At 40.1% G+C, this 18,907-nt stretch overlaps 1 protein-coding gene across 1 annotated transcript; it reads left to right on the top strand.

Annotated features, from left to right (window-relative positions):
- The first annotated feature begins 2,123 nt into the window (after positions 1-2,123).
- col28a2a (collagen, type XXVIII, alpha 2a) lies at positions 2,124-18,402 on the top strand. The gene is made up of 35 exons (XM_075478715.1): positions 2,124-2,286; positions 2,530-3,104; positions 3,582-3,602; positions 3,696-3,755; positions 4,784-4,837; positions 6,183-6,227; positions 6,316-6,342; positions 6,426-6,470; positions 6,595-6,639; positions 7,008-7,061; positions 8,488-8,556; positions 8,645-8,713; positions 8,820-8,888; positions 10,174-10,242; positions 10,447-10,515; positions 10,605-10,673; positions 11,175-11,243; positions 11,372-11,443; positions 12,144-12,212; positions 12,297-12,368; positions 12,619-12,687; positions 12,835-12,903; positions 13,010-13,078; positions 13,198-13,266; positions 13,385-13,453; positions 13,645-13,713; positions 13,899-13,967; positions 14,055-14,135; positions 14,314-14,349; positions 14,433-14,469; positions 15,780-16,337; positions 16,426-16,709; positions 16,828-17,074; positions 17,646-17,837; positions 17,911-18,402. The coding sequence occupies exons 1-35, from the start codon at positions 2,151-2,153 to the stop codon at positions 17,916-17,918; spliced, it is 3,684 nt and encodes a 1,227-aa protein (XP_075334830.1). The 5' UTR covers positions 2,124-2,150; the 3' UTR covers positions 17,919-18,402.
- The last annotated feature ends 505 nt before the right edge of the window (positions 18,403-18,907 follow it).

Raw genomic sequence — 18,907 nt, 5'->3', positions numbered from 1 at the left:
TGTTACTCATTAGTTTTTTCTTTAAATGTCTACAAGCCAAGACACTGAGATACTTCACACAGCATACAGATGAAGTTGTCACAGTCTGAGAGGCAATGTGATGCAGCTTTTTAAAAGCTGTCCATGACATACAATTTCTCAATTAAGTCCTTCTGTTCTGTATCCTGTTTCCTGTTTAATATTACTAATAACAGAATGGAAACAATGGAAACAGGGATGCAAAAAAAAAGAAGTTAAAGGTGTGTTTCTTGTTTATTGTCTCTAAAAAACCTAATTAGATTTAGGATTTATTTTATATACCCTGCTCAGTCCTGTATAGGACTAGTAAAAGACTCTTTCAAAACTACCAAACTTTGGATGCCACGAGAAAGAGTAGAGTTGAGCAACTATTTACCAGAGTCACAGTTGATTCTTTTCATCACTAATCTGTGCATTGACGAGTTGTATTCAGCTGGTCTATCGGGAGTTCTTTTTGCCGCCTCTGTGACGTACTGAGCTGTGATGTTGTTCTTATAAATCTCCATTTTGAAAATAGCTCTCTGTTTCTGTAATCAATTGTAGAGACAGTCACAATGAGAAACAAAAGGGAAATCATCCAGTAAATAGTGCATAGACACCGGGCAAAACTAAACTTTTTGATCATTTTCACAACTTGCACTATATGTACATTTTGGATGATTGTCCTTGAAGCAAAGATGCAGGGTGAATTTTTTCCAGACTATCATTAAGTGCAACATTCCTTTGTGTCAGAAAGTCTCCTCTAATTACTTCTCGCCTGGAGCTCTGCAATACAAAGCCTCTTCACCTCGAGCACAGCAGGCAAAAGGCTCCATGAATTCTCTGCCAGTCTGCACAGGACCAACCCCATCTTTAAACCACACCAGGAGGAGATCGTTGAAAGGTCACCGCTGCTCGTGAATGGTCAAATGGTCATTTTTCAGGGTGTGGAGCTTGAAGCGCTGCCTGCAGCTTCCAGTAATTTATATGCTGAAAAATAGATTGCATTCCACCCACCTACCGGTGTCAAACTCATCTTAATTAAAATTATGTGTCAGAAGACATTAAATGCAATGAGAAATGTTTTCCAATCTGTGTGTGATATTTCTGCGATATTATTGAGCCTTGGTTGAGAGTTTTCATCAATCTATTTGAAGTTTCTGTTGAGGTCAGTCTTGACTAAAAACAGAGCCAGATCTGATTGTCTGTTTTTAAACAGTTTACTTATCATTGCTTGGGATTCAAGAATTAGGGTAAAAATCTTAGACCTTTTAACCCTTTTACCTCGGGCAGTCATGTTATGGTCATTCCAAAGTTCTGGGCGGAAACCAAAGGTGACCAGGTCTTTGCCATTACGGCCTTTTGAACTTTAAAACCTCTTAACTCTAGAATTTATGCTGGCATCAAGGCCACGGTATATATTACAAAAGTCTTTGTTTTATTGTTTCATGTTAAGTCCAAGTACCACAGAGGAGGCTATAAATCTCTTCAAGTTTAAAAGAAAATGATCTGCTGGCTGCTTATTAAGCTCCGTAACTGCAAGGGCAACAAATGGGTTGCCAGATAGCTCAAAATTGGTTTAAATCTGTTATCCCCTTGCAAACTTGTGCATCTGCTGCCAGCTGTGCTTGTAGTTATGAAGATATCATTGTCAGCAAACACACAATGTTGTTTCACACTTGTAAACCTATCTCAACAGCCTTCCCCTGCCTTGAGGCAAAAGCAGGAGTCTTGGCACGGCTCCATTGGATCTGCCTCCTTATAAAGGAGGAGGGAGCATCTTGGGGTCTTCCACTCTCCTCTCCCTGAACGACTGCTGTCGCTGCTGCACTGTCAGTGAGCTAACTGGAGTCCACTCTCTGTCCACGCTGGCCCTCTGCTCCTCCTGCTGCCTTCAAGTCTGCAGTTTGGCCCAGATTGAAAATTGGACACTGAAATCCTAGAAACTGAAGCATTTCCAGGAGGTTGGATCGTGATATGAAGGCAATTTCAAAATGATATTAGGGATATACTTACTCCCTTTCCAAAGAACCACATTTTATTTCAAGTGTAGGGGGGGATCTGTTCCTCTCTGATTTGAAGTTGACACATCTTCCGCGGACTGTGACATTGATTTATTTTTAATTATTCTGGCTGCTTTTCTAGAGGTGAGGATGTTCCCTTCCTTTACATCAGTGGTGCTGGTCACGACACTGTCCAGCATTTGGGCCCAAGACGTTTATGAAGAGAGGAAAACTTACAAGAAATCCAGGGCCAAACCTCTGCCTGCAGGTATTCATGATGGAAGAGGTGAGAAAATGTATGAAAAAGCACAGCAATTTAAATGTTTACTGATCATATCGCTGCACCAATATTTCCTGTTTGTGTTCTCTTAATTAACCTATCACAGCACCATAAAATCAATTGGTCATACTGACTCTACTGTTATCCTGTTGTTTTACTCCTGGGCACTTTTAGATTTGTTGGTCAGTCATTTTTATAAAAGTGCAAATAATGTAATAACTCAGAAAGCCATGTTCTCTATGCTTCTAGCCATCCTTGACGAGGACTGTAGCTTGGAGATTTCCTTCTTGTTGGACAGTTCCGAGAGTGCCAAAGACAATCATGAGCAGGAAAAGCAGTTTGTGATGGATATGGTGGACAGACTCCAAGGTGAACGGCTGCAGACAGGCCGCAGCTTAAGCTCGAGGGTGGCTCTGCTGCAGTACAGCAGTCATGTTATCAAGGAGCAAACCTTCAGAGACTGGAAAGGGACAGAGAACTTCAAGAACCAAATAGCCCCCATAGTGTACATTGGGCATGGCACCTACACCACCTATGCCATCACCAACATGACCAAGATCTACCAGGAGGAATCCAGACCTGTTAGCACCAAAGTAGTAGTTCTGCTCTCAGATGGCGTTTCCCACCCAAGGAACCCAGACATTTTCTCTGCTGTCACCGATGCCAAGAACCAGGGCATCAAATTCTTCACACTGGGTATCACCCGGGCTGCTAACGAGCCAGCCAACGTAGCAGAGCTCCGTCTGCTTGCAAGCCCGCCAGCCTCTCGCTTCGTCCATAATCTACAGGACGAAGGCATTGTGGAAAAAATCTTCACTGAAGTTGTGAGTATAATACCTTGTCTTTCAGCAGAAAAGTGGTGTATTTGCTTTGAATAATAATCTCTTTAGAATGTACACATGGGCAGACATGTTCAGGTATTTGTACAGAGATGGAATGATGACAATACTCAAGAGAGACAAATGAAAGAATGCACCTGACAGATCTGGATTTAACCTTTTCTCTGCTGCTTTTTGAAAATGGTTTGACATGTACATGTTGTTGGAGCAAAACCTCAAACTTTTGTTCCATCATACTTTGACTTGTCTCTTTCAATCTCTCACAGCATTCCTTTAAGCAGAGACAAATAGTGCGACCTTTTCATCAAATAGTAATGTGGCTTGCATGAACTTGCCCCCTGTATTTGAGAACTTTATCACAGCCAAAATCCTCATCACTGAATAATAATCCATACATTGCTGTCAGGATGAAAGATAAGATAATAGCATTTGATTCTCTCTTTTGTGTTTGTTTCTTTGCAGACTGCTTTAGCTGACGAAGGAGTAAGTACTTCTGAAATCAGTAGGTCATATATAGACATTTGACATTTAATACAGTGCATTAAGGTTTGACAAACATGTTTCTTCTGTCTGAAGTGTCCCCTGGCTCAGAGATGTGCTTGTGAGAAGGGAGAAAGGGGACCAAGTGGGCCTGCGGTGAGTATTCAGCCTTCAGCTTTTTTTGAAAACCTTGTTCCAAAAAAAAAAAGAGACGTTTTCCTTTGAACTGTCACAGTCATCTGTCAGAAGGAAGGTTGAAGGATTTCCGAAAACTTGCGCAAAGAAATTTAGAATCATCCTATCATAAGTGTTTCAGGAAGGGTAATTGTGGAGATTTTTCAGACAGGATAATTGCTCAGTATAGCTTACAGGCATTTAAAAGCACATCTATGGCAGCAAAATTAAGAAAAGAGAGACTGTAGTTTGCTGTTCTCTTAGAGTAATTGTTGTTCCTCTGCATGGCCTGTCTCAGCCGGGGGAATTTTTCATGCAATGCAAAATGTCAACCGTGGAAACCGAAGGTCCCACATTCAGAGCTTTACTACCTTTAGAACTAGGCCTTTGGCCATAATGAATCTCTCATCTGACCCCAACTGTTGGGACGTCAGTATGGACATTTCTGTGTGGGGCCTCAGACACCCACTCACACGTTTTCACACGTCAGTCAAACTCACATGCTGTCCCCTCCCCTCCTCAGATTACAGGCAGCTCAGTTACGGTCAAGCTCCCTTGCAGACAATCATGTTGCTGACAGACAGCTGTGTGACCAGGTGCTTTCACCTCTGAGAGATTCTTCAAATTCTTGCACTCAGACTAAGGGGCTCGTATAATTGCTCTCATTAGTTTAATGGCCACAAACTAGCGATTTCTGGTGGATAGCAACTGATGCATGCTGCCCAGGTGCAGCTCACCATGAGGACAAGATACCTCATGTCCCACAGCCAAAGCAGTCAGACAGCACTGTCAGACATCAGGCGACTGACATATTTGTCTACTGTCAGTCTCCAACAATGCCTGTCGAGAGAAAGAAAAACTTTCCACTTTGTCTTGGACAAGCTTCAATGCACAGGCTGTGGGTCATGGTGTTATTTGTTCAAGTCATTTTAGTGATCCTCAACAAGAGAAGAAAATGTCAAACATAGAAATGAATCAGATCCTGACCCTAATTTTCTTTCATTCTCCAGGGTAAAAAAGGTCGTACTGGTGACGATGGAGCTCCGGGGCAGAAAGGGCTAAAGGTGTGTGTCTTTGATGGGACATATGAGCTAGCTTGTGGTTCACTCAGTAGTCATTCAATACTTCCCAAGTGTCACTCGTAAATTCTTTGGATTTTTGTAAATAATGATGAGTGAATTTATTACAAGTTTATTTATTTGTTATACGGTCATTGTAAGCTACTTATGATGACTGGTAGTAAACTATAACACGTTAAAGAAATGGACCTATGATGTCAGATGAATATTTGTATTTTATGTTTTGTTTAAGGCAATGAATGGATAAATGGAAATGTTTGAATATAAGTTTGTAAGTCAAAAGTAATTATGTGATTACTTTATTTCATCATTTCTATGGTGTTTTTGGTCTCTGATGTACGCAGATATGACACATATACGCAGTTTTACTCTGCTAACTTTTCTTCTTCCTGTGTACTCTCATAAATCACTTCAAAAACTCTTCACAAATTGAACACTTTGAGGTGCCATAAAAAAAAAATCCCGCTTTCTTTTCTTTGTTATGCAATAGGGGGTCATTTGAATGGTTTGAAGTGAGAAAAAGACGAAAGGCTAGAGCTATTATTTAACAAAAGACATTAACCTGAAAAACAGTAATCCTTTTTGTAGTCCTTGGAGATTACTTTAGAGATGGACAGACCAATATCCCGACATTTGACACCTAAGATTATTTTGCAACATAAACACAGAATTTTGTTACCGTGTTCTTGAATGGATGAGGCCACTATGATTGTGATTAGATTAGATTAGATTAGATTGTGAAGTCTCAAGTTTTGGCTGTTTGTTGAAACTGGGTGTCACAAGTGAGTGGAGGGTCTCACCAAACAAACCGAGAGTCGCAGCCTCTGTCTTGCAGGAGCCCCAATTTTAAAGCCCATCCTGCATGATTTCTATTATTTGGAGCTGGGAGTTAATGCAATGAACATTATGCCATATTAGAGAAGGAGTGAAAAGAGTGATGGAGAATTTATACTGAAGAAAGATGTTAAATCAAGTGAAGTATTGTCATCCTGCACAGTTGTGTACAGTTGGACATCTTTTTGAGTCGCCCCCTACTGGTCATTAGAAAGAATGCATGTTTACAACCCTTCCAAAATGTCCATGTCCTTGTTTTATAGTCTATATTTTAATACTAAATCACTACTTTGTAAGTAAATGTTTCACGAATGAAACACAAGTGTAGAGTCGTCAATGCTGTCTTTTTTACTCAACATTTCTGACCTTTCTTATCAGTCTTTCTGGCCACGTCTTTTTCTTGTTTTCTAAACCTGTTTATACTGTCCAAACTGTATGCACTTTGATAAACTCGTGTTAGCTGATGTAACAAATCTGTGTAATCCTGCCGTATTAGGGTGAAGCCGGATTAAGTGGGGTACCTGGGCGTGAGGGCGCTGAGGTAAATTCCCTGACTCGGGACCAAAATGAAGAAAATATTCATTGCTATTGTAGTTTGCTCACATCTAACATCTCAATTTTCTTTTCAGGGAAAATCAGGTTACAAAGGAGAGCAGGTATTTAGAGTTCTCAAAAAAATTAAGACATTTTGTTACGTGGGACAACTCAAACTTGTGCAATACTTGTGATTTCTGCACAGGGTGAAAGGGGTGAGTGCGGCACTCCAGGAATCAAAGGAGACAGGGTACGACAGCACTGTTGATGCTACGCATGCTGGATGTTACGTTAACAGTTTGTCAAGTCTGTATCAATGTTCACACTATATTTGACTTTATGGCCTCTCTCGTCCTTGTATGATTATGTTTCAGGGTCCAGAGGGCTCAGCTGGAGGAAGAGGACCAAGAGGTCTGCAGGTTTGTCATAGTTCCTGTGGTTGTAGCACTTTTTCTGATAGTTTGCTCTTAAAATGATTTAGAAGAGCAGACAGTAAAGCATTATAATAAATGGGTATAGAAAAAACTTGAAGTACCAAATCACTTTTTAGCCAGACAGTCGGCTGAAAAATGGCATGGCATTGTGTATTTTTTGGAAATATTCTGTATCCTTGTTTCCTTTTGCGATGCACTCTGTGAGTAACAAAAACAAAGAAAATACAAAAACATATATATAAATCATGTCGAACTGTTCCTTCAGTCCATACAGAGACATATTCTCACTCAGATGCACACACACAGATCCTTTTGTGGAAGTTTATTAATGGCTGTATTATTTTCTTGCCCAGGGCTTACCTGGACCACAGGGAGACATCGGACCAGAGGGCCCTCAGGGAAAGCAGGTCAACCCTCTTTTGACATATGTTACTTACCTCGTCATGCACATCTGCTGTGACCTTCCCATTTCCTTTTATGATAAGTTTGAACAACAGGTTGGAGCTTCAGCACCTCAGTATTATTCCTGAGGCACCGAGGCCTGTTTATCTTCTAACAGACCCCTCTGTGAAGATCTGGCAATGGGCCCAATTCTCCCCCCATCATTACTGTTTTTGGTTCAAAGATACTTCACTTCTGGTTCTCCTGATGTACTGTATCCTGCATGTAAATACAGACTAAAAGTGCCTTCAGCATTATCAGCCTCTCTAACAAGGTCTGCAGTTAATAACATACACGGAAAGTCTGTTTTGCAGTTTCTCACATTGTAAGGACCTGAAGGCACTATTTAAAAAGGTTAACAAGAGTGTTGGTGGTCCCAATGTAGTAGACAGCTTGTTACCATCCTAACAATGGAAAATCCCATACATTTGCCCTTAAATGTTTCTAAATACACTATATATACATATATTATAGACTCATAAATGCTGTGTAAAATTATACATCCATACATATGCATTAGATCTGGATAAATGTAGTTATGAATCATAAAAAGTATAGATAATTTGATTACTCTGTCTTTTTTTTTTGTTTTCACATCATTTTTGGATCGCCACCAAAATTCTAAGCGAAAGTACAGACAGTAATCCAAATTTTAACATATAGAAAAATGCTTTGAACAGTTCTGTGTGACAACTCGGGAATAAAAATGTGACTGATCTGATCTTCAGTACACACAACAGTATCCGCCTTAACTGCATTATTTTCAGCTTGTGCACATGTTAGTTAAAGTCTAATGTACACAGGTGTTGAAGAGGTTGTGTTGTGTTTGTTGGGCTTTTGCTTTGCGACTATCGTATAATTTTTTGCATGTAAAGAGATTAACAAAGCCACTAAGTTACCCCATCATATCCAGACAGTCATCTGTTGGGTCACAGCATGTTAAAGAAAAGTAGTGTAGATCTTACTTTTAACGTTTTTAATGGTATGTATTTGTAGAAGAAAATATTTACTGAGGGGAAAGTATCAAGTAAAAAGTAGACATTTTTTTCAACCAGATGTGTCGCCCCCTGCTGGCCACGAGAAGAAAAATAAATAGAAGCTTGAGGCACCTCTGTATTGGCTTCATTTTCAGACCTCGAGTCTACATAAATGTTTTATTCTGAGTCTATGCATTACGCATGTAATCATGGTGCCTTCTTTAGGAACTGAAAACATCATTTCTGACAGAAGGTGACAAGAGATGCTGCAACACTGTCCAATATGAAACAATGTGGTGTGCTTATCATGAAAGCATTTTATCACTAACATGCTATTGACACCAAAATAACATTATGAACCTGTAAATACGCATAATGTTCCTTTTTTTTTTGCTTGTTATGTTTGTGATTACAGGGAGAGCGGGGCCCATCTGGCCCTCCGGGAATTCAGGGGGAGACTGGTATTGGACGTCCTGGACCAAAAGCAAGTCATGTTATGCATTGCTCAATAAACACTTTATTATTCTTTGTAAGCATCTGTGGTTCATAAATGTCATTCTAATATTTTGCAGGGTGACATGGGATTTCAAGGCCGGCCAGGTCCTCCTGGTCCCCATGGAGTGGGTGAATCTGGCCCTCCTGTAAGTTATAAATCATCAGCATCTTTGCTTTTTAAAAATTCTTATTTCTTGCAAAGACCATATATGTGTTCTCATCTGGAAATATATCCTGTGACTTTATTTACAGGGACCTCAAGGACAACAAGGGGTTCAAGGGGAAAAAGGACTCCAAGGAGAAGGGCTTCCTGGACCAAAGGTTCAAATCAAATCAAATTTATTTATATAGCACATTTCATGTACAAAACAATTCAAAGTGCTTTACATAAAATAAAAGCGTTGCAGCAGGGAGTGTAAGAAGCATTAAAAATACATAGAATAATATAAAGAGAAACAAATAAAATCATTTAAATGAATTTAAAAACAAGCAACAGTCCAGATAAATTAAAAGATATCGTGCAGATTTCATGCATAGACACATGAGAAAAGAAATGTTTTTAACCTGGATTTAAAAATGTCTACATTTGGTGAAAGTTTAACCTCCACTGGCAGTTTGTTCCACTTGTTATTTCAAGTATATGATTAGAAATCTAAAAAAACTACACATAAGCACTTCCACCTCATGTGTGAGTCAACTAGAACTTGACAATGCCACTGCTGATAGATATCAAGCGAGGATATTTTAGTTTGATTGGACCTTAGCTGTAACTCTATCAAAATCAGCCTCTGGTCAGCTCACTGACTTACATCTCATGTGTTCTCCTAAGTGTCAATACGCACTCTGTTGTTATGCCTATAAAACCCAAGCTTCAGCATGCTGCACCAAGTTTGCTTGGACTCAGCCACAGACATGCAAGACTGGCAGCAATAGTATTTCCATCAATATTGATGGCAGTTGGTTTTATTGAATAGCAACAAAGAAAACAACTTACGCAAAGTCAAGATGAATTCATCGTACCCATGCAAGTGGAAGAACTTGCTGATACGCTTTTACTGATGTATGGCAAGATAGAACATGTGGGGGCAGGGCCGCCGATAGGGGGGGACAAACGGGTATTTTGTCCCGGGCCCAGCCAAACCTGTCAGCGGCCCTGCGTGGGGGAATTTGAGAATTTGGAGGATCGTACATATGTGTGGTTGTTGAAGCTTTACAGTGAAGATAAGCATCAATACTTTTACTCATTTAGACAAACAAATATTCTTAAGCTGGCTCACAGCTGTTAAACCTTTGCTAGACATCCTGGCTCTTTGAATTTGTACAACTTTTCTGCATTCTGCATCTTATAAGATATGATCCAACCCTTTCTACTCAAATTAACAGTACCTTCATTTCATGCTTTTGATTGTACTGGAATAGGTTAAAAACTATCCCATGCACCATTCCTCATGTATGTGATCATCTTGCATCATCATGAGCAACAGGAGCCAACATGCTCTTCTTCCACACTCTCTTTTCTGAGAACAATGCAAATCTGGCTTTCAACCAAACTCAAGTAGCTGTGATCCTCTGTAACTGACAGATTTAACCTGGTTTTAATCCACAGGGGGATCGAGGGCTTCTGGGACCGAGGGGGCCGAGGGGACAGCAGGGTGTAGGCGTCAAAGGAGAAAAGGTGGGTCGGGGATTAATTTAACAAGGAGAATTCACTGCAACATGTACACAACAAAGGCACTAATGAAAACCCGAGGAGGGTCTAGAAGCACAATCAAGGGAACACTTGATGTGCACAGCAAATGCATGTTTTTCTACATAGCCAGGTGAACCATGCACAGTTGATACTGATGGTTTTTAAGTCACTGTGGTGTCTTACTTCCAGGGTGAGTTGGGTCCACCAGGTGGTTCTGGGCCAGCTGGACCAACAGGAGTGGGCATACAGGGGGAGAAGGTCAGTGGAATATCTTTAACTCAATATTTTCAGCTAAATGTAATAGTGGCATGCCCTACATTGATAAACTTCTAATCAATATTGTAAAGGGAATCGAGGGACCAAGAGGTCCACCGGGAGTGAGAGGACTTACAGGAGAAGGTTTACCTGGACCTAAGGTTTGTTTAAAGACGCATAATGGTTAGCTTTGTGAAGTGAAAAGAGTTTGATTTCAGGTCATTCTTGAATTGTTACTTTACCCTGTGCTATCAGTTGAGAACAAGAGATTTTCAGTGTAGGATACAACCAGGTTTCCTTGTCTGTTCTAAGAATGGGAGAACATGACAAAGCTGCTGTAAATGAAAAATATGGTAATATTTAAAGTTGTTATCAAAGATGGATTACTTTACGCCTTGATTTAGCGTTAAATACATTGGGATATACATGGGATTTTAATTAACAAAGTATAAGTCCTGTTGCTAGAATAAAATGCTTAACACTGTACATCTGCAAACCAGATACATAATCTCAATGTTTCTGAAACAAAAGAACCATGTCTTACTGTAGTTTCATTCAAACCTTGATCTTTGTTGATGCCTACATTCACAAAATTTCAGAGCTGGAAACCTCCTTCCATTTGTTGTTATGATAAATGTTTTTTATGCTACCTATATTCTCAGGGAGACCAAGGCTTACCTGGAGAACAGGGAGCCCCGGGAGAGAGGGGCATTGGTGAATCTGGTTCAAAGGTAAGACTACTTTCCTGACAAAAAGGTGCTATCCTAATTATGGTCTACAGCGTATTTGTGCGTGAAAAGAGTGCCAATATACAACATTATTCTTTAACAAAAACTAAAATGCCTGTTTGCTGTTAAAGGGAGAACCTGGAGCAGCAGGACTGGGTGGTCTACCTGGTCTTCCAGGAGAAGACGGAGCTCCAGGGCAAAAAGTAAAAAAAAAAAAACTTTTTTTCTTCGTATACCAGAAAACTGGAAACAAGTGCAACAAGGCTGAAAGTCAATATTTGGTTTGCCCACCTTTATTCTTCAACATGGTCTGAACCCTCTTAGCCAAGCTTTCTGTCATTTCTGTAAGTAGTCCTCAGGAATAGTTCTCCAGGCTTCTTGAAGGACACACCAAAGCTCTTCTTTGGATGTTGGCTGCCTTTTGTTCTGTTCTTTGTCAAGTTGATCCCACACTTCAGAGATACCCCGGATGGTCTCAGGTCCTGTGTCAAGTCTTTGCTGGATTTTTTCTTAATTTTTCAGAACATCACTTTCAGATACTCTTCATCTGCTGTAGATAGTTTTTTGTAGGGCTTGACACTGAAAATAGAACATCAGGGTAGCACAGAAAATGAATGAAAAAAGCAGCCAGTAAATCTTTCGAAGTCCTTCAGAAAGCTTGGAGAACTGTTGATTTTTAAAGATTTTTAAAAAAAAGAAAAACTCTTGGATGCAAGGTATAAAGGAACGAAGGATGGCTCAAGACATTAGCATGGCGGTGTATGTAATGTCATCTCTGTAGAACACGTCTACTTTGTAACTCCATTTCCCAGCAACTGCTGACCCTTAACTTTTCTTTGTCCACTAGCTTAAAGAAGGCGAAGAATTGTCATTTTTACTAAGCTGTTGTTTTTCTTCTCTGAGGGGGAGCCTGGCTTATCTGGTTTAAGAGGCCCAGAGGGAGCACAAGGGATTGGCATTCAAGGAGAGAAGGTACATTTAGACTATATATTGTATATATAGCACAACACATTTTACAGCTTATACTCTGATGATGTCTGGGGTTTTGACTTTCAGGGCGACCAGGGTCTCAGGGGCATCCGTGGGCTACATGGACCTCCCGGAATCTCAGGACCTTCTGGACCAAAAGTAGGAATTAATAAATGTAGAAAACAGGATGATAATATCTGATTGTGGTGTGATAGCTTGTGTCTTTTCCTTGCTCCTGTACCATTTACTCTTTTTATGAATTTGCTGCTGTTGAAGATTAATGCCACACCAACCCACTGTTTGAGCAGAGACAAAATTGAGTCTGCCATGGTTTGTTCGCAGCACAGGAATTACTCATATGAAGACATGCATTAACGGGATCTTATGTCTCTTGCCAACTTGCCAACAGGGTGAACGGGGGATTCCAGGCCCACAGGGCATGCCAGGGCAGCCAGGACGGTCCATATCAGGTCCAAAGGTAAAATAAATTCAAACTTCATCATTAAACTGTCTCTTAGCATCAATCTTGGCAGGTAGCCAGAAGAACTGTCAAATAAAGTATGAAGCAATGGAATGCATCAAAGCACTGTTACTATGAGTCATCAATATGTTTTCTCATGTTCAGGGGGATGTTGGCTCTGCCGGTCCTCCAGGTCCCATTGGGGAAACAGGTCTCGGATTACCTGGTCAGAAGGTAAATGCGCACACATATGACTGAACATGTTTTTGATCATCTATTAAAATATTCATCTACGCAGGACTGTGTTGTTGTTCCTCATCAGTGAACCTTGTTTTCTCAGGGTGATCGCGGCCATTCGGGTTTACCTGGTCCCGTTGGTCCAAAAGGTGAAGGCATCCAGGGCCCTATGGTTTGTATAATCAAATAAGACACCAAAAGTGATCACTTGTTTCACATCTTGTATATCTGTAACCACAAAGTCTTAGCTGAAGATAGCTATTATGGAAATTATTCCCGCTCTGTTTCCAGGGTCCTCCAGGCATGCTGGGCTTACCAGGAGAGCCCGGTTCAGAGGGAGTGGGAATTCCTGGTCCTAAGGTTTGTGTCTACAGATGTTTGTGCTTTGAACAGTTTCTTCTTCTTTTTCTAATTTTTTTTGGATGTATGTGTACTGTGTGTATGGAAATACTCATTTGATATGTAATGTATGTTTCAGGGAGACATTGGCTACAGAGGACTGCCAGGCTTGCCCGGCCCACCTGGAGAGGGATTGCAAGGTCCACCGGTAAGAGAAACCACTTTCCTCCAGTTTTATAACTATTCATATCTGAATCATGGCCAATAATTAAATGAAACGTTTGACAATATGAATTCTTAAATGTTGTACTATGCATAGTAATGTATAAGATCATTTACTTTGTTCTAGTTTGTAGATTATTGACTAGATTATTGATTCGTTTAAACTGTTTGTTTAAGGGTAATATTGGAAGGCCGGGATCTCCTGGTCCAGCTGGACCTCCAGGAGAAGGTATTCAAGGTCCAAAGGTAAACCATTGTTTCACTTTAGTGCAACAGAAGTGAATCAGACATTGTGCTCTTGATTGGTGCTGACATGTTGCACAATTAATCTGCCTCACACTGTGGCCTCGGGACAAAATGTGACAAGTTATGTTCTCTCATAAGTATGGAAGTCATCTGTATGATTCGATAAATCTAAAATCTAATTTCAGGGTGGGCCAGGATCTCAAGGCATGACTGGGCCCAGAGGGCCTCAAGGAGATGGGTTTCCTGGACCCAAGGTGATAGATTTACTTTTGTCTTCCAACATTTTATCAGTATCTAAATAACTGAACACTGACTGAGAAATTCCTTTTCCATTGTGACAGGGTGACCGTGGATTGCATGGTGAGAGGGGAATGAAGGGTACAAAAGGAGACATGGGAGACCCTGGATTTCCTGGTGATGGGGTAAAATGAATAGAAGTGTTTAAAGAAGTGTGTGCACATAACATGATACTGACAAAATTCTGGGTAAAGGATATCATCACACCATCTGTAACATCCTAAGATTTATAGATACAGCTGTTTTTAATGATACTATAAGACCGACACGGTTATTTTTCTTTCTATGTTTCTTGAATTTCAGGGGAGACCAGGGACAAAGGGAGAGCCAGGACTCACAGTAGGTTCACTAAATCAGCAAATGTTTGACCATTCAAAAATGAAGGGACTTTTAACCAACATAATTTTCTTACATTTTTTCAGAGAGATGACATTATCAAGCTGATCAAAGAAATATGTGGTAAGACTACAAGCCGAGATGAGATCATTATTAGAAGAGTTCAAATGTTAGGTATAAAACTTTAAAGCTAAATTGTTAAAGTGTTAGAAGACATTTGCACTCATTTGTTATAATAGTTTGACCTCCACAAACTCCTCTGTAACACAAGAAAAAAAAAAGCTGGAAAATGTCCGAGCTGAAAAACTGAGTGTCAGACTAATAAGAAAGCAGCAAAGAACAAAACTAAAACCAGACGATGACACGGGAAAGGGAAGGCAGAAATTACATAAAGATAGTGTTTGTCTGCAGCCTCTGAATCAGTAAATCATCACTGATCTGAGCACACAGGAACCACATTTCTGAACAGCTGTTTGGATGACGCTCTGACCACTACAGATACATTGAATTCACCCTTTCATACAATTTAGTTCATTCTACGTGTTAGCTCTAGTCTGCTAGCATAACACACATGGGACTATCAAAATAGTGAAGTATTTATTTTCTCCCTCTGGATACAATACACCTTTTCTGGAGGTATCCATAGATTGCTTGTATTTCCAACCTTTCATGGAGAAGATTTGCTGCATGTGTGGACAACTGTTGCACAGTGAAACTGGACTTTTGATAGTTTAGTTCTCTCCATCATTATCACAAGTGGGTTCTGTGATAAGTGTGTACTTCACCTCGCCTTTTACACATGCTCAGAGAGATGTTACTGTCATGTCCAGGCTCCACTATTGTGGGCCAGCAACAAATGACTGTCTCATTCTCTGAAAACTTTGGAATGGAAACAAAGTCCATCAAAACAAGAATAGAAGGACAACGAACTAGACAGGATTCTGCAGATGGGTGGCACAGCGATGAGCTGGCAAATGAAAACTGAAAACAGGGAGAAAATATTCTGAATGAACGATGGCTGATTAGAACGAGGTGTGTGTGGCAGGGACAGAACAGAAGTGAGAGGTACTCAGCACAACTTAGAACAGATGTGGAACTAAACAGTAAAAGCAAACTTGTGAAAATGTCCAAGGAAGGACTGCTTCAAAGATGAAATAAAAACTGATGAATGCTAAAAATAAAAACCAAAAACATGGAATTCAAAAGACAATACTGAAACACTTAAACAAGAAGAGTAAAACTGCTGAACAATGAGCAGAAAATGCTACAACACTTAGATGATAATCCTCTGTGGATATTTCTCAAATTAGTCAATACATTTTCAGGCGATCCAATGTTGTACCAAAACATGGATTAGCACAGCTTTCAGCTGACATTAGATAAGCCACAGAACAGGACAGCTCTCAAATTTAACTGTATTTTGTCATTTTCAGGATGCGGCATCAAGTGCAAAGAAAGGCCAATGGAACTTGTCTTCGTCATCGACAGCTCAGAGAGTGTCGGCCCTGAGAACTTTGAGATCATCAAAGACTTTGTCACAAGGCTGGTGGACAGGACCACAGTCGGACGCAACGCCACCAGAATTGGACTAGTTCTCTATAGCCTTGAAGTCCGTTTAGAGTTTAACTTGGTGCGCTACATGAGCAAAGAAGATGTCAAGCAGGCAATTAGAAAAATGCCTTATATGGGTGAAGGCACTTACACAGGCACTGCTATAAGAAAAGCAACTCAGGAGGCCTTCTTCAGCGCCCGGCCCGGAGTGAGAAAAGTAGCCATCGTGATCACTGATGGACAGACGGACAAACGAGAGCCTGTCAAGCTTGACATAGCTGTCCGTGAGGCTCATGCTGCAAACATTGAGATGTACGCTCTGGGGATTGTCAATTCCTCTGATCCTACGCAGGCTGAGTTCTTACAAGAACTCAATCTCATTGCCTCCGACCCAGATAGTGAACACATGTACCTTATTGATGACTTCAATACGCTACCAGGTGATAATCACATCTTTTTTTTTGTAAACAGCTCTCTTTCATTTTGGACAGTACTGAAATTAACCCACTTCTGAATTTCCTTTCGCAGCACTGGAGTCTCAACTCGTCAGCCAGTTCTGTGAAGATGAAAATGGCGCTCTAATTTACAATCACATCACAAACGGAGGCTGGAATGGCAACAATGGGCCTAGTTTTAATAGAATCAATGGAGAGAATGCTAATGGTTATAATGTTTATGATAGTAATGGTTATGGTCGTCGAAACAGTGGATATAATTACCAAAAGGAGATCCAAAATCAGAGACGTACCAGCAGCCAAGGACGTGGTGACACTTTCACTCTGCCAATCAGTGCTGATCCTCTCCCTCTTCAGGTCTTTGCTGAAAACTTCTCTGGCATTATTTTACATACACTATACTGTTTTAATTGTCTCTACTGATGGTAGCTACTTTAAACATATAATCAGACACTATCATTTTACTTGACTCCAGGTGGTAGAAGATGATGATGGAGAAGATTTAGACTTGGCCTACGTGCAGGGTGGTAACACTCCGTCTGCATTCAACAAAACAACACTGTCATCACCTGTCAGTGAAGGCTCAGTCTCCGCCGACGCAGCTGTATCATCAGTATCGTTGTCGTCACCTACATCTGTGACGTCTTTGTCAACACTGGACTCAGTTTCATCCTCACAACCGAATAAGTTCCAGCCTGTGGTGGGTCGAGTCCTGCCTAAAGGTGAGTACTGCACTCATGCTCATTTGGCTTTTCTAAATGGAGGACATTTTGATATGTCATCGTCAGAGGAACACATATATCTACTGATGGCTGAAAGGTCTAACTGCTTTATTGTGTGCTGCTGTTGTGCATGTTGGCTTAGTGCCAATTCAATTCAGTGTAATTCACCATAAATGTATTTATATAATGCCAATTCATAAATGTAGCCTTGCTAAGAACACCAAAGTATTACACCAAATCTTTAATTTAATTACTCACTATCATGAACAGGGCGGCAGTCAACACAAATTAACAGGAGGCCAAAATCAATGATAACTCTGACTGATTTGATATTCTAATGTCACACATAAGAATTAAGATTTGGATGTATTACTTCAGAAGTTTATAAAGATTTTACAGCATTTAACATTTTCCCTGTGCACTTCATTGTTAGAAAATAGGCAGCAAACATCAGCAGAGTCATATTTACTGTGTATTTTTGCCTGCTTTGAGTGTAATAATTACTTTATGTATGTTAGTCCTGTGATGTGCACAAATCTTTGGAAAAACTGATACATTATTTCTTCTTCAGAGGTCCCTCCTTTCAATCCCCGCTGTAATCTCACCTTGAGCCAAGGCACCTGCCGAGAGTATGTCATCCGTTGGTACTATGACGCACATGCCAATGCCTGTGCGCAATTTTGGTATGGAGGCTGCGGAGGAAATGACAACCGTTATGAAACTGAAGATGAATGCAAGAAGACTTGTGTTTCTCTCAAAACAGGTAAGGAGTTTCTTCTTCTTTTTAACTAGCAAATGTGCTTTTTCTGAATATAATTCTTTGTTGTCTCTTTCAGCTGGATAAGAGGAGGAGGGATCAGGGATCGGTCTCCCATTTTGTAGTTTAATGATGTGTTGTCACTGTGTTCAGCAAATTTCATGCACTTTTTTAACACCTTTGTCCTTGGACACATAAGCATGTCTTGATCAAATTTAAAGACAGTAGACAGCTTCCTGTTTTAACCCAATAAAATTCAGAAAGTACAAAACTTACTTTTCTATTACCTCAAAAAACTTGTACTGATACTAACACTTAGGACAAATTCTTCATTGAGAATTTGGCTGCTCTGGTTTTAAAGGGACAACCCTGGACGAATATTTGCAGATAGCCTATAAGTCATAGTATTTTTGTTGTTGTTGTTGTTGTTGTTTTTTCAAGATGTCCTTTCAGGTTATCACTGGCAGCTGTAATATAGAACCTTTCTGTTTAAATACTGCTTTTTTTCTGCAAATATCATACTGTGATAAAGATTAAGGTTTTCCTCAAATCACTAAAATGTATTCATATCTGGACAACGTGTGTATTTCTGAATGAATGTTTTTATAATCTTTTTATAATAATAAAAGTAAAAAGGTAGTAGTGTGTTTTGTGTGTGTTCTTTTTTTTAAATGAGTAGTGTCACAGCTAACATTAAAGAAATCCTAATCTGTGTGTTCCCATCCCTCTGCTTGTAGTAACAGGATACAGTCAGTATGTGGCCTTGTTTTAACATAATACTAAAAGATCTGGCAGTTGTTGGCTCCTTGCTTTCCTCTACAGATGTAGGATGTAATACCTCTATCGTAAAAACAAATGTCAGCCTGAACCATGCAAAATTGTTGTCATGCTGAAGAGGCTGACAAAGACACCTTAAGAGGCCACCAAAAAAATTAAGAGACAACGTAGGGTAAGGTCCTGATGGTTCTGAACACGACAAAGACTGCATATTTTGTTTTCTGTAAAACAGTTTGCTTTTATCTTTTACATTCTTGAATTTGAATGTGGCTCATGTGTGACTCACTCCTTGTGCAACA

The sequence above is a fragment of the Odontesthes bonariensis genome, chromosome 12, assembly GCF_027942865.1.
Source record: "Odontesthes bonariensis isolate fOdoBon6 chromosome 12, fOdoBon6.hap1, whole genome shotgun sequence".
Taxonomy (NCBI): domain Eukaryota; kingdom Metazoa; phylum Chordata; class Actinopteri; order Atheriniformes; family Atherinopsidae; genus Odontesthes; species Odontesthes bonariensis.
The sequence above is the reverse complement of the archived record's forward strand: the minus strand, read 5'-3'. Positions and strand labels throughout refer to the sequence as shown.